We start from the raw sequence: 15,202 nt of genomic DNA, 5'->3' as shown, positions 1-15,202 counted from the left end.
CCGCAGCGCAAGTCGAGGACGACTAGTGGGATGGGTCACGGTGTGTGGATGGGTGAGGGGGAGACTCGAGGGAGATGTGACATGGGGCTGTATAATGCCCGAAGATGGAGGGGTGACGACGTCGGAGCATGACGAGAGCAACCAGGGATATTGGATGCAGATGCTTTGAGATGCAAGATGAGATGGCAGCCCTCGCGCGTGGTGAGCGACTCAGCCATATTCACTCTTCTCCAGACAGTTCGTAGATTGGATGACAAGAGAGAAAAAAGTAGAGAAAGCAAAGCCCGCAGAGCCATATCGTTGACCGTGCTGGGTAATTGGCAATAGGGGTGGCTGAGCTTTGATGAGCTCACGGGTCATAGTGTGAGTCGAGGGCAAAGCTAGAGGATCCGATCATCTGGGACCAAGGGGAGAATGGGTAGAACAGACGAAGAAGAGACAGAGAAGAAAGCATTGATCACTTTGACGTGTCTTGTCTAGTGCCGGCCGTGTCTGACAATGTCTTTGTTTCTCGACGTTTGAGAGACGAAGGAAATCCGAATCTCGGTCAATGCTGGCTTGGCTTGCCAACATTGCAACTCACCGATGGGACTTTGACCAACACGCCTGAGTATGTTTCTTGCCCTCAGAAAGGGTAATCAAGAGGCGTCGGCGAACTAACACTTGCAGCCCATAATAGAAGAGAGGGACGATGTAGGTCGATCCGGGAGCTACGGCGGCGGCGGCGTTAGTGAGAGTATCCGCAAGATGTAATTAGGTGGAATTAGTTCAGGCCGTGTTGGGACGGTCACGATTGGATGCCAACAGTTCCCATTGCCGTTTCAGACGTAAAGCCCTCGCTACTACTGTCATGAAGGGCATAGAAGCACATCCAACTACCGGCATGTCTCTTGGAGGAAACGACGGCCGAGAAGGGGGCAGACAAGGGGGAGGGGACGGTTTCTGCGCATGTTCGCCAGGGCTGCATACCTTAGAGTCAAACTCAACACTGAAGGTGCAGGGGGGAGGAAGACTTGAAGCACCTCAAAATCCACAATAAAAAGGAATCAGGAAGGGGGGAAGCATTGCCGGTGGACGGCTGGTCTTGTTACAGATGAGACCAATCAGAGGCCGCCATGGCACTCTGCATTTTCCATCTTTAGAAACCGACTTGTTCTCTTCTGGCTCTGGCTCTGGCTCTGGCTCTTCTACTGCGTAGACACCTGCATACCGAAGGGCTTTCGACTACCTACGGCACGCGTGGCTGGAACTCTACTATCTATGCCTCTTATGGATGAGTCTCTCACGGATTATTGCTCTAGAATCGAAACATTTCCAAAAGGGACTGTCCGACCGACCCCGTAGCTGGCATCCCTTCATGAAGCATCCTCCTGTCCACCATGATCCTTCATGCAGAGGAGCCCTCACTCAACCCACAAGAAAAGAACCATGGAACGGTCAACCCGGGTTTCTCATTCACCCAAGATCCAATCATCCCTACCGCATATCCCCCTCGCCCCCATCCCATCTGGTCCTCTCCGTTCAACCCAAAGTCCCAAAAGACCCATCAAGACCGCGAAATGTGAAGGCGAGCCAGGCACCACTCACACTTTCATGCGTCCGACGTAGCCCCATACCACCGCATCTGGGGTCTGCCTGTTTCAACAACGTCTCCCTCAAGGGGGCTGAGAACTCGAGAAGCATCGAGTGTGCTGCGCTAGAAAAAGTCTGGCGTAAAATGCCCGTCGAACCATATGTCGGGCACCTATAAGTTGCAGCCAACAGCTTTTTCCTGTTCAAACTTCACGTAGGTTGCCTCATCCTGGCCTCTTCATCCCAGGAGTAATAGGCTTTTGCCCATTCATCCCCCCACCCTCACCTCGTGCTTCCCTCACAGCCTCACTCTGCGCATTAAGTCCACGAGCAGAGGTCATTAAAGTCGATTAAAGATGAACCCCCTTCCCTTTCACTTTCGATCGGAAAGGTTGGGATGTTGGGAGACTCCCGTTCGCACCGTTCGGGCTTTCTCTCAACCAAGGGCCCCAGATTCAATTAAACGCCAAGTGCGCGTGCGACTTTTGCGCGACGCTCCAATGTCGTAATGGCATAGACCCGGCCGGCTTCCCTCTCAACCCTCAAATCTCCTACTGTCTCCGTCGCCCACCGCAGCCGTCGCCATTACTGCCCCGGACGTTTGGCCCCCTCTCCACTTCAAAGCGACCGCAGTTGAAAAGGAGAATGATGAGTGGACGAATCAGTGAATCCAGAACGAAACGTCTCTGATCATTGGGAATCATGGCAAATGGCACGTTAACATTCGCTATGCTTGCGCATATTTGGGGCAACTGCTTATGAGTTTGCGCCCGAAGCTAACACAACACCACCGCGCTCACAGACGCTGGGCTTTTGTCAACCCCAGGTTCGTCTGTGGACGGACGGTGAGCCGTAAGCAAATCCTTCCCCTCAGCTGACGACTCACCGACGCAATCTCGCAATAAGATGGGCGAGCTATACACAACCACCACGTCCAAAACTCCAGAGAATAAGAAAGAAGGCCAGCTTCCCCGAATGAGATGTGAGATAGCGGCCAGCCATCATCTTTTGAAACGACCGAAGTGCGCCATCGTGGGCGCCCTGCGGGATCTGTTAGGCCGTTAAGCTCTGACGTCTCATATTATATCTGCCAACGATCGCCTCGGCAGACCTGAGGATTGCGGTGACAAGTGAGACTAACTCTGTGACGGCTCTGCTAGGAAAGGTGACCGCTGACGGGCGGCTGCTTAACTTTGACAAGTTGGTCCTAGCGGAGAGCTGTGCGTAAATTGCATCTTTGGTGTTGGATGCCATCAAAGATGTCTGTCAAGAGCGCACGAACCCTACGTTTTTGTTTGTTGGTCGCTGCGAAGGCATCGGACAATGCCAGTACAACATCAGCCAAAACGACCATCCAGACGAATACTGGCAAAAGGATGTCAAATTGACAAAATGAAGATGAACAACAAGCCGAGAACGCACTCCATGATGACGTAATCAGTGAAAATGGCAAAAGTATTCCGAAACCGAGAATCGAACTCGGGGCTATGCCTAACCTCTCACTGAGATGAGAGGGCATCATGTTGGCCACTACACCATATCGGATGTTCATATCTTTCCTGGCTCCATATCGAAATAAGTAGGGCAAGCTCACCCCACGGAGTAAGAACAGTCACCGGAGCAGGTATTCGCACCACAGCTGGCAAACAATGTTCCTCCTTGAAATTGGTCAATTTTTCAGTCACCTTGGACAAATGGGATTCTCCGCCTTCCCCAAAAGTTTCTACGTCAAAGGAACATTTTGCAAAGCCAGCGAACGAGTGGACTCGATGATTTCTCCTCGACCAGTCATGCAAATCGCCTTACCACTTCCACCGTCAGCTTGTCAGGCACATTACAAATATGCACACGCTGACCATTCTACAATTCCACATAGAATGGCGTGCCGTCTTTTGCCCTTTTGTGATTTACAATCAGCATTTCAGCCAACGCAAAGCTGGTCAGCATTTCTCAGCCGCCAGAGCCCCAAAAAGGAATGAGAGAGCATCTGGAACCATCGGAAACCCACAGCTCACTACCTAACCCATGCCACATCCTCAGTCCCCCAGACTGGGACGAACTCGTCCCATCCACAACTGGTAAACCGGCGGGAAATGGTTGCCGGAAGTACGGACATACGGTACATCTTACAGTTTCGAGTGTCGCGCGCGCCGAGCCATAAGGCAGAAGAAGATGGTTTCCGGCAGCTCCAATCGGCACAGCAGGAGGAGTTGCAGCTTGGTCGTGTGAGCACCGCATCGCTGGAGCGTTAAGGTTTCGAAGAAGGTGGCCTGCAGGCTGCTGGTCGGTCTCGCTGTCGCGGGGCAGCAGCAGAAGCTTCGGGCCCCCACGGTTCGGAACGTGGAGCTCCAGCCTGTAAAGCAGGGCGGGTTTCTCTGCCCTTCACGAAATCTAAAGTACTGTTGGTACCTTACTTCCAAAGTAGGCATACCGTCCACAACCAGTCAGCCTTGGAGCTCATCTGGCGCAACCTTCACGTAGCTTCTCGCGCGGCGTTAGGCTGGGAAAGCCGAAAGGCCAATCCTGAGTTCCCAAACTTGGCAGATGTTCGCTTCCTTTGGGCATCCCATCGGGAAAGGAAGTCGGAGCAGAGACTCGGGAGGAGCTCCGACCCGAAGCGGCCGATCCACAGTGCCATTGCCTGCCTCTCTTGGACCTGGGCAAGTAGGCATGTAGTACGGTAGCAGCTGAGGGCCTATGTACTGCCCATACGGAGTAGTACCGTACGGTAAACGGATACCTGACCAAGTCCCGGCAACCACTTCGGGATCTCTTGCCTCTGCCTTGCGAGGGTCGGTTCGGTCACGGGTGGACCGTTATTGACCGTGGCAGGCGTAGATCGTGGTGCAGCTGCCTTGGTCGTGAACCCTGGCCAATCATGAAGATCCTGGTATACTGCGTAGTTGTGCGTAGGTACCTGTTGTGGCTGGTGTCAGTCTTGCTTGCTCATTCCCCATCCCTAGCACGCAAGCAGTGACGTATCGTGGTAAGAGTCAAACGAATCTGCCCCTCTCTCCGTCGTCAGTCTTGCTGGGTTATCATCTTGAAGCAAGATGTCGTCGTGTATCTTGCGATGGCCGAAATGGTAATGTCCCAAAGTGAGCAGTTTGGAAGTGGACAAGACCTCACCCTGGTGAGATACCAACGCTCTTCAATATCCATCAACAGCTAACAAACAGATCATTATCCCACGCATACTCCGTACTTTGTACCCGACGTCGAACTAAGTACTAAACCCCCGCCAAAAGGATCAACAACGGCATCCAGCCATATCCAGTCACACTTTCTTTCTTTCCGCTGGCAAGCTCTTCTGGATCTAGATGGGGGGCCTTTCAAAGTTCAAGGGCCAGGCCGACGAACCAGATGATGTGCCGTGGCTAAAAATGGTCAGCCCAGCCTACCTTACGGGATACATGTGTAGGTACGGAGTACTTCGTGCGTCCACAGGGACCCGTCCGCCCTTTCAAGTTCCGGACCACCAACGCCCACCCGTCCGTATGATGATTTAGCACAGCCACAGGCCTCGAATCGTACGTTTTCACTCCCACCTTCCTCCCGTCAGATTGCACCAGATTCTCCCGTCTGCTTACTTTGCCTCAGCATCCATTGGCTAGAAGCCATCAATCTCACTCTTCTGAGCTCTTCATTGGTGAATCTTGACTGTGGCGGCTATCCTCTTGGGCAGTGGGGGGAGTTGAAGGGTTGAAGGTGCTGCCAGCCTGCGTTGCCTGCTCGTCCCACCAGGGAGGGGTGTGAAGGGAACTCGCCGGGCCTTGTTAGTGGGTGGTTCCCTCTGCGCAGCGAGTCACACTCAATCTCCCCATGCCCGCCCTCGTCCGTTTTCTGCCTCTTTTGACGCCAAATCGCATGTTTCGTGCCCCCCCGTCCGCCGATTTGGGGCCAAGTTGACAGATAGGAGCGCGCGCGCCGTAAAGATACATCACAAATGTACGCAGTACCTACCTGTGGCATTCGTACAAATCGTCCTACTGTGGTACAAGTCAGAAGGAGAAAGTGGAGGAAGGGGAAACCGAAAAAAAAGGGTCCCCCTGGTGCCTGGTCTGGTGCCACGCCCACCATCCACGCCTACCGCGCAGTTCGTCTCTTTGCCCACGACTTCCAGCCCAAATATAATGCAGCCCGTCTGCTCCCCCTCATAGCTTGCCTTCTATCATCTTGTTTCCCATTCTCCCTTTCAAGGATTCTAATAATAACCGATCAAGCCCTATTACCACCATCCTGCTCTCCCTCTGCCACCAGAGCCGCGTGTCGATAACTCCACATCCAACTTGCTCTCAGCCTCACTATCTATACCTCTTATACAAAGCACGCGACCACCTCTCTACAACTACCTGAGAGCTTCTCCGTCTCTTCACAACCTACAACCTACAAGTCTTGTTACACGACAACCTCACACACCAACTCCAAAATGTCGCCCACATACACCATGTCCGCACACCTGTGCAAGTCTATCTACGCCTCATGGCGCGAAACCCGCCGTTCGCCTTCCGATCTGCCCTCCCCCGGCGTCCAGGCCCCCAGCATGACCTCCTACTTCCCTCGCAGCCCTTCTCCTGAGAAGCGCTCCATGGACAGCGACCGCAGCGAGACCACCGTTCCCATGTCTCGATCACCGTCTGCCTCCTCGTGGCGCGGACCCAAATAGATGGCGACTGTACGCATCTCGGTCGGCTCTTGGGCCCTGAGCATGAAGCTTTGAGCTTCAGCTTGGGGTGTTTATAGAGCTCTCCACAACCACTCTCATCTAGTTGGACCAAGTAACACATCATCTCAACTTGGGATACTGGGCTACCTGCATGTACGCATTTACGATAGTCATGGAAACCGGAAAGGCGTCAAGGACATTGGAATTCAAAAACAACAACATCAATCTTTCGAAGCTGGAATTGCAGCATGCGAGCTCAAGTCCACCCCACCGTGCCGACGTTACCTCCAACCGGCGCCGCTGACTCGGTCGCTTTCGCGTTCGGGTGCCTTATCAACAGCGGGACTTTTACACAGAAGCACCAGCCAAACGCTCAATTCTATCTTCGTTCGATTGAGAGTTTTCCGGATCTACAGCATCGGGGAGTTTACGGCGCACACAACACAATCAAACATTCACGTCAAATTCCGGCAGTTTTTGGGTGGGGTTGGGAGGAAAGGGACGTAAATCCGAAAAGGTTTCGTCCGTCACGCCATCAGGGTCGGGCATCACATCAAGCCCACTTTTCTTGTCTCTTTTGTACTCTCGGCTTCGTACCAATTCCTCTTTGCAAGTTGCTGCTCGTACCATCAGCAGGCAGGGGAAGGGAGTGAAGAGCCCACCCTCCATGATTGTATCGCCGGCGGGGCACGCGGAGGAAGGTGGGATGTGAAGGGGAAGGGGCAAGAATATCGTTCGAGAGACATGCAAGTCTACGACATTCGTCTCCATCTTTTGCTTTGCCCCCTCCACCCCTCCGACTCTCTACCTGCGTCTGCTTGCCTTGCATTTCGTATCTTTTTTTTTCTTGTTCTTCTTTAGCAGAGCCTCCAACACTGGCTCTCGTGTATGGAATAGATACCCCCAAATAAATTGTTCACATCAACTTCTTTCTGTGCCACCATCGCTATTCTTGGCAACTGTGATTGAAACATTGTACTCACAAAGTCGGTCCAATGTCATCACAAATCGTCTAAAATGCCCCGTCTACAACCGAATGACCCTCTTCACGTGCCAAGTTTCCTCCTAACCAACTTCAGCCCCTTCCATGGACCATACTCCGTTCATACACGTGTAGGTCCACATCCGACTTCCGACACCGACTCTTCTCGAACCCCCCCCTCCCTTTCCGAACCGGCACTTCTCTGTTATCAATCAGTGATCGTCGGGCGGAGCCCCCCCCCTTACTGCCTACGTACATTATTATCGCGTACCATCAGTACGGAGTCCTGCGTATGAGGCTATGAGCGATTTGGGGGGGTAACTTACCCCACATGAGCCACACACTGAGTGCATCTCCAACCAACCCTTCAAGAGTCCGGACTCCGAAACCAGGAACAATCGTAGCAGTAGAGTCAGTAGACCGCTGTCGACCCGGCCCCACCATGACGCAACGAGGGGGTGGGAAAACTTGGGAAAAGCTCACGGGAAATTCCATCACCCTAGTTCACGCGAGACCAACACCAGAACGAATGGCTGGGCGAGAGAGGAAGATCGAGGGAGAGAGAGAGGCGGGAATCCACTTTGGTTTACCTTGGTGGAGGACCGGACCTGCATTGGAATTGAGACTGAACATCAGACACCAGGGACGACTCGGGAGGGGCCCCTCCACTGATGAGCATGATGATGTTCGTCTCTGCTTGACGTGACTACGCCGCACCGCGTCGTGCGCGTCAAGCTGTTCACCGTGATATCGTCGGAGGACCTTCGTGATAATGGAAGAAGGGGGGGGGGGGTGGGTGGGGGTTCCTCTCTCGCTTTAGCAATCATCCAGCATCCCACTTACCCTCCTCTCAATTTCGTCACCGTGCACAGTCGCCGTTCCCGAGGGTCAGGGGCTCCGTAGACCGGGTCCCGCGTCCGACTCGGTTCATCCGTGACCTTGCCGTCGCTCTGTCCGGACCGGGGGGCCAGCCGTCAACCATGTACCGATGGATGGCTGATCCATTAAGTCTTTGGTCATCGTTCAATGTCCCAAGTAACCGAGCCTCATCGTACATCAACACCATTTGGGCGCGTCTTCCACTTCTTTCTCCCAAGGACGTTGTTTACCACACTTTTATACTAAACTATTTCCTCACATACACATGTTGCGAGATTCGTCACTCAGGAAAGAGATTGTAAATAAAAGTTGGGATAACCCGCGGTCACGAGATTGTGGGAGTTGCGCTGTCACTTGACCATTCTGCAGTTCTCCTTCCCATCCATCATTAAAGAGAAGAACTATTCCAGAGCACTGCACCCTCTCTCAAAACCCTACAGATTTATGCCAAAAGATGACAGAACAAAAAGAAGCAAAAAGAAAAAGGCTAGCAAGTCTACGTAATCCGAATGCGTTGAAGCTCCCCCAAGGCAATAAACAAGATTCCTCATCAAATGAAAAGTAAACCGCCATAAAACCGTCGACGATGCTGCTCTGCTGCTCCCCCACCCTGCGACTCAGTCCCTCCTCCACCTGCACCACACGCACCCCTCCTCACTCACTCACTCACTCACTTCGGCGGTGCCCCACCCCTCACGTCATTCTCACAGCTTCACCAAACATCCTCACCTTCTTCTACCGTTCCGACCTCATTCCCTCTCATGCAACGGTTCAGCCGTCACCCATCATTCATCACCCATCATCACCACCGTCTCATCACTCACTCACTCACTCTACCCCACTCCACTCCACCACTGGACCCAACACACACACATACATTCGCGACTCCCAACTTCCCTTCCCACTGACACTCCCAAGAAAAAGGGGCCAACTCAGCCAACCAGGCATCCCCATGTCGGCACACGGCAACATCACATGGAACCTCCAAAAACTTCTCCTAATGGATCACACTAGTATCATCCTTGAATAAAAGACCTGACCAGGAAGAAAAAAAAAAAGGGACGAGGGCCATTCGCGAATGACGAGCAAAAAAAATAAAAATCAATTAAACCCCCAGTCAAACTCTCAACCTCGTCAATGCCTAATAATAGGAACCAACCCCCTCCACATTCTCCATCCTAACTTCATCAATGCCATGAACAACTCTCCCCTTACTTAGACTCTAGCCGGCCCTTCTAGAAGAAAGTCATGAAATGATTTTGGTCCCATGCTTTGCTCGTTCCCTACGCGATTCGTGTAGTCCATCATCTCCAGCATGGCGCCCATCCTCGCAGAGTCTCAATCAACGCTGTTGCACCCTTCCCTACATCGTGGGGACATACACTCATCTGGGGCCTCACTGCAGGCAGGAAACTTTCCCTTTTGGACCTTAACGCATCAATTCATTGGTCACCACATCACATTTGGCTTCATCATGAACCAGGGGGCCCGTTTTACAGAAAACTGACATGTTGCTGCATTCATTCAAAGCGAGCGAGCGACATTGCTGATCCCCCACCTCGCCAAGCAAGGCCCTCCCCGCACCCTAGACTCTCCCCTACTCTCGTTTTCTGTACTCTGTATTTCGTAAAAATGTGTTGCCTCTGATCCAATCATGTGTGTGCTCTCCCACATCCCGTGCCCTTATGCTCGGTGCCGTAATCGCTGCAATCGCTGTACTACAGTCGCATTCAGCCATGTCGTGTGTCTGTTGAAAGCCACCAACGTCGCAGAAGCGAAACCACAGGAGACAAGCTCGACGCGGCTCATGCGAAGGGCGAGGAAATCGCCCAGTTCTTCCACAACGCCGTTTTGTTCTCTACCTCTTCTTGCTCCTCTATCTTCCAGTCACTGATAGGTACTCGTATTCGGAACCGCTGGCAAAACGCACATGGCGCCCGAACCGCTCACACGCAACGCGAAGACGGCGACTCTACATGGCCGACGCAGCGTGCGTGGTGATGCCGGCGCTGGCGTTCGGAGTATCTTCGCCACTGGATGACTCTTCGCTGCCGAGGCTGCCTCCAATACGGCGTTTGGCGTCCTTCTTCTCGGCATCGGTGACGTCCTTTGCGTCCTTTCGCATGTCGGGTTCCCACTGAGGCTGGTCGGGGGCGTGTCCGACAGACATGCCTACGCGAACCTACAAATAATGTCAGCAGCTACTTTCGATAAGGGGGGCTTTTGAGATATAACTTACTAGGGTCTCGAGAGCCCCGTTGGAGTTGTCAGTCAGGTCGTCATCGAACTTCATCTTGCCCGGCTCGAATAGCAATACGATCGTGCTGCCACCAAATTTGAAGTAGCCGAGTTCATCGGCACGATTCACTTGCGCGCCCTCCTTCTGCGTAATCACAGTACTGCCAACCATCATGGCACCAACACAGATGACCATGACGCGGCCGTGAGTCGGGCTATCGATTGGGCAGAGAACTCGGACGTTTTCGCCGTAGACATCGAGAGCGGAACGGATGGCCATGGGGTTCACCGTGTAGTATTCTCCTGCAATCGTCTTGGGCTTGCCCAAAACACCATCCACAGGGATGTGGAAGCGATGGTAATCCTGGGGCGCCAAACGGAAGATACCAAGAGCGCCATTCTCGAACCGCTTCACGTCTTCGGGATAAGCATCACCAAGCAAGCGCTTGATGGAGAACTCGCGGCCCTTGATCCAAACCTGGGTCGCCTGGTTCACACTGTTGAAGACAACGCTGCGACAGTCGGCGGGAGACACGACAACGTCAGGACGGTCAGGGGCCGAGCATGGGCGAGCTTCGGGTTTCAAAGCTCTGTAGAAGAACTCATTGAAGTTCTTGAACTCTTCTGTTGGAAGGAGCACCTCAGACATGTCGAGGCGGTGGAACTCGATAAATTTGGGGATCTCAGCCTTAGAAGCCGGATCATCAAACTTCTTGCCCTGCTTGACACTCATGCTCTTGAGCATCTTGCGAACTAAAACAGCATTGTCAGTCGAGCTTCTCGTGAACTACCTGCATCAGAAACTTACTTCGCTTGGTCTCCATGTTGCTCGACTTCAGTCCCTTGTACAACAGGCGAATGCCTAGTCTGACGTATACGCTCATCTTCTCCTCGTTGATTTGGCCAGTGATTCGGTCTTGCACAAGGATATTTGCGGAGTTGGCTCCCAGCTTGTAACCGCCGTATGAGATCTTTGTGATGACCTTGGAGTACCACTTGCGCTGGGCCTGGCTAGCGGTGACGAAGCCGCCCATGACGAGGTTGTTGACTTGTCTCCAATCCTGGCTTGCGCAGGTTGCAATGTGAGTGATGATGTCGGTATCCTTGCGCTTGTTCAAGCGCGGCTGGTGGCAGATGGGGCACTCTCTGATTTCGACCACATGCTCCTCGCCGGCACGGTCCTCAGCCAGGTCGTCCCGGTCGAGCATTTCACCTTCCTCGCCAGGAGTGCTGAGCTCCGGAACGTCGAGAGTTCCATCGGATGAGCTAGACCCTTCTGCCGGTAGACCGCCGGGAACGTTGCTGGTGCCTTGAGCAGAGAGCAGATTCTTGACCTTGTCAGCATCCGGCAGCATACCCTTCATTCTGTCTGTGACGCTGAGTTGTGGGCGGCTCTTAGCCTCCAATTGATCCTCCAAGCATATCACAGCTTCGTCGAATGTCAGGTCCGATATGTCATCGCCTTGGGCTCTGTGGGGGAAACGCTGGAAGAAGCTATCAATGGTTGACTCGCGCAACGTTGATCCGAGGGTGTCAAGCATCGTAGTCAGCTCAATCTTGCTGATGCGGCCGCTCTCATCGGTGTCGTATTGCTTGAGCATCGATCTCCAGAATTGTTGTCGCAAAGCCGGGTAAGGGACGTATTTGGCGCGGATGTAGAGGACCGGGTTGTGCTTGGCCTCCCACTTCTTGGCATCCTTCATCTTCAGGGCGACGCTGAAGTCGTGAAATTCCGCATCGTCTGCCTCAAGCTCGGCAGTTTGCGCACCGGCTCCTGCGAGGGCTTGCTCAGGAGACAGGAACTCAGGGTTCAAAGTCGACCCCTGGGCGGGAGGCGTAGGCGTTGTTGTTCCGGTCTGGGTAGTTGTGGATGCACTGCTTGCATTCTTCGACAATCCAGGTCGCACCTTGCTCAAGCTTTGGGAAGATGATGTACGGGACATTCCTAGCTTCTTGAAGCGGCGCTGTTGAGGGGCGACATACTCGTGGGGTTCGGGTACGTCGTACAGACCAGTTTCGGGATCTGCTTGGGGGGCCTTGTCAATGAGCTCCCTGATGGGTAATGAGCAGTCGGCGATGAAATCATTTCCAGAGTACTTGTCGTGATCCATCACGGTAAAGGAGAACGAGTATGTCTGCTCGTGACCCTGTACTTGGAAAATCATCTTCTCGTTGAAGACCGGGTTGAGATTGTGCCGCACTCGCTTGGTCCGATACGTCTTCTTGCCGAGTGACGCAACGACGAAAGGATCCATATCAAATGTAGTCCGGGTCGAGTTGGGCTCAGGGGGCAGATCCGTAATGTTCAAGACTTCAAGATAGATGACTCCCACAACGTCGCTTCCACTATTATTGAACTCGTATGTTTGGTCTCTTCTCTTCTTCTTGAGGCCCTTGATCCTCAGGCGTCGCTTGCGTTTCTCGGCGACTTCGGGTTTGCTGGGATCGTCGTCCTCGGGAGTGTCATCTTCGATATCCAGATCATCGTCATCGTCATCTTCTTGGCAGGCGTCGGTTTGGTTGCGCGACAGGGGAGGTGACGGGTTTGTTCCGCTGACCCTCATATTCTGGACCGGCTGGATGAGGGGGGTCATGGTCGGCGTGATTTGTCGGGACCCCGCAGGCAACTGGTTGAGCAGGGCATTGAGCTTCTCGAATACTTGTTCGCGGGAAGCGGCTGTGTTGGACTGGTCGAAGAGGGTGAACTGGAGCATGACCTCGCCAGAGACCACGCTGGTCTTCTTGCCGGGTCTCTTGCTCTTGAGAGGGTACCATTTCGGGGCTTGCTCGATTTGCTCGTTGGCGAAGATCTCCTCCAAAGCAAGGTCGAACTCGCCAAGGTAGTCCTTGCCGAAGCGGTCCTTATCCCAGCATATAACATCGAGAAGGAGGCTCTGGGTCGAATTGACTGGTAGTTCTTCGATGACGTTCCATTCTGGATTGAGAGTCTTGGGCACTTCGTGGGTGGTCACCTTGGCGTCACCGAGTGTCAAAACCAGGTACTAGAAGAGTTCATGTTAGACAATGGATAACGGAAGCGCGCGTGGGTTGGATTCGAATTCGTACTGGGTCGGATGTGCCGCGTCTGTCTTTTGCGGCAAGATTTCGAGCCTAATATGCATCAAGCGTCAGCAATCGTGTGTCTTATGTGTTGGCTACCCAGCTTGGATCCGCGCATCGGCGCTACAATGCCAAAGTTATTTTTACCTTCATAACGACGACCTTCAAGGTCAAGCCATTCTCCTTTGGACTCAGCTCCATCTTGCTGTTGGTGCTGCCGGTGCTGTTGTTTCTCGTAGGACTGCTGCTGCGGCTGTTGCGGAGGGAGGAGCTGGACTTGAGTCGTCCAGGGATGATGCGGACCATGGTGGACGACGGCGGGTCGGGGAGCGGCCCCTAAAAAGAGTTGCGGCAAGCCAAGAAGAGGGTTTGGAGGGCGCAGGGCACACGACGTGTGTGTGAGGGCGACAAGCCAAGAGCAGACACACTCACGGGCAGAGCGGCCAGATTGGGGGGGCGGGGTGACGTAGGAGACGCAATGCGGAGCGCTGGGAAGCCTTAGGTCGCGTCAGGTACTTGCGGTACCTTACGTATTTGGCTCCAGCGACTATCCAATTGTCATGACCCGACAGGCGAAATGTCCGACTTGTTTCTGGGGTGGGCGTACACAGCAAGGCAGTCCTTCTTTTTCGACCTCTCACACACCTCGGCTTGCTGTCGCTGTTGCTTATTGCCGCGCTCGAATTGTTGTTGGCAGGGCCCAAAGGCGTAGGTAGTGAGTGGAGCGGTGGTGCTGGTTGGAGGTGGGCAGTGGCTTGCGGCAAGCAGGCAGAGGCGCGCGCGCTCAGGAGATGAGGTAGCGCAGCTGCAAGTGGTGACAGGGTTTCGGTAGTAGTGTAGCTTGCTGGTTGCTGATCCGCGCTTCTCAACGAGTGCGACGCTGCGTTCTGTTCGTTGCGATATGTGCTTCCCTGCCAGCTGGACTGCTCAACGACGCCGGACAGCGAAAGGTGGCGTCTACTCAAGATAGCTCTGGACGAATTGGCGATGACTGGCGAGCCACACGTAACAATTGCTGTCGGATGTGGTTGGGGAGGCCTTTTGGTAGCGTGTCGAGCAGGGGCCTTTGGTTGCCTCGACGTACAGCTGAAGACCAATTCAGGTTCAGGTTTTGACCTCGCAGGGTGGGAACCGTCAATGACCTTGAGATGAAGCCAATGTCAGTATTGGTCGATGATGGATCTCACGGAGGAAAGAAATGTCTACAAGTAGCAGTAGGTGAGAAAAAGGGGAAGGGCTGGAAGCAGAGAGCAACGAAGAGAAGAAGAAGGGAGAAGAGAGATGAGGTAGGAGCTTGGGGCCCCTTGAGGGCTGATGTCTGAATAATAAGAGGCCCGGGGTCGAGAATGGAAAGTTGAGTGAACAAATGTACAGATTTAATTATGTGGCTTCGATGCACATCCAACCTGGCGCCACCACCATGTGCAACTGGAACGAAGGAGTAAGCTAGGGAGAAGGGCCCGACAGGAGGAACCGACAAAAGGGTAGGGTATTAGAATGATTTAGATGCTTTGTTTTTTTTGTTTCCTGCGAGCAGAGTCTCGAGGGAAAATAGGAAAAAGGTAGAGGAGAGGGCGAGAGAGACGGGAAGAGAGAACGAGAAAGAGGCAGAAGCAAAGGCGTCGCAGAAGTCCACGGCTCAATGCAGGCGGAGGTCGAGGACGGAGAGGGAGCGAGAGCAACTCTGGAGCCTGGCCAGGGGAAAGAGAGAGAGGAGCGGTTGCCCATCTTACGTACCTTGGGAAAAAAAGAATATGGACATGTACTTCTAGTTGAATTGCAAAGGACGCAGTATTCGAGGTACC

The 15,202-nt window shown here is 53.5% G+C and overlaps 5 protein-coding genes across 5 annotated transcripts; 3 read left to right on the top strand and 2 right to left on the bottom strand.

The window, feature by feature from the left end:
- Window positions 1–1,389: 1,389 nt before the first annotated feature.
- CABS01_01538 (uncharacterized protein) lies at window positions 1,390–1,608 on the top strand (the record flags this gene model as incomplete). The annotated part of the gene is made up of 1 exon (XM_060534918.1): window positions 1,390–1,608. One exon carries the CDS (start codon window positions 1,390–1,392, stop codon window positions 1,606–1,608), a length of 219 nt encoding a protein of 72 aa, XP_060398107.1.
- A 1,171-nt stretch (window positions 1,609–2,779) lies between these two features.
- CABS01_01537 (uncharacterized protein) lies at window positions 2,780–3,094 on the bottom strand (the record flags this gene model as incomplete). Its single annotated transcript, XM_060534917.1, has 1 exon — window positions 2,780–3,094. The coding sequence occupies one exon, from the start codon at window positions 3,092–3,094 to the stop codon at window positions 2,780–2,782; it is 315 nt and encodes a 104-aa protein (XP_060398106.1).
- A 2,907-nt stretch (window positions 3,095–6,001) lies between these two features.
- CABS01_01536 (uncharacterized protein) lies at window positions 6,002–6,238 on the top strand (the record flags this gene model as incomplete). The annotated part of the gene is made up of 1 exon (XM_060534916.1): window positions 6,002–6,238. The coding sequence occupies one exon, from the start codon at window positions 6,002–6,004 to the stop codon at window positions 6,236–6,238; it is 237 nt and encodes a 78-aa protein (XP_060398105.1).
- A 2,622-nt stretch (window positions 6,239–8,860) lies between these two features.
- On the top strand, window positions 8,861–9,007 carry CABS01_01535 (uncharacterized protein; the record flags this gene model as incomplete). Its single annotated transcript, XM_060534915.1, has 1 exon — window positions 8,861–9,007. One exon carries the CDS (start codon window positions 8,861–8,863, stop codon window positions 9,005–9,007), a length of 147 nt encoding a protein of 48 aa, XP_060398104.1.
- Window positions 9,008–10,071: 1,064 nt separating this feature from the next.
- CABS01_01534 (phosphatidylserine decarboxylase) lies at window positions 10,072–13,703 on the bottom strand (the record flags this gene model as incomplete). The annotated part of the gene is made up of 5 exons (XM_060534914.1): window positions 10,072–10,281; window positions 10,339–11,090; window positions 11,146–13,339; window positions 13,404–13,448; window positions 13,545–13,703. 5 exons carry the CDS (start codon window positions 13,701–13,703, stop codon window positions 10,072–10,074), a joined length of 3,360 nt encoding a protein of 1,119 aa, XP_060398103.1.
- Between the last annotated feature and the right edge of the window lie 1,499 nt (window positions 13,704–15,202).

This window comes from Colletotrichum abscissum (assembly GCF_030869225.1).
Source record: "Colletotrichum abscissum strain IMI 504890 chromosome Unknown Scaffold_3.1, whole genome shotgun sequence".
Taxonomy (NCBI): Eukaryota; Fungi; Ascomycota; class Sordariomycetes; order Glomerellales; family Glomerellaceae; genus Colletotrichum; species Colletotrichum abscissum.
Note: the sequence above shows the minus strand (reverse complement) of the source record. Positions and strands in the feature narration are given on the sequence as shown.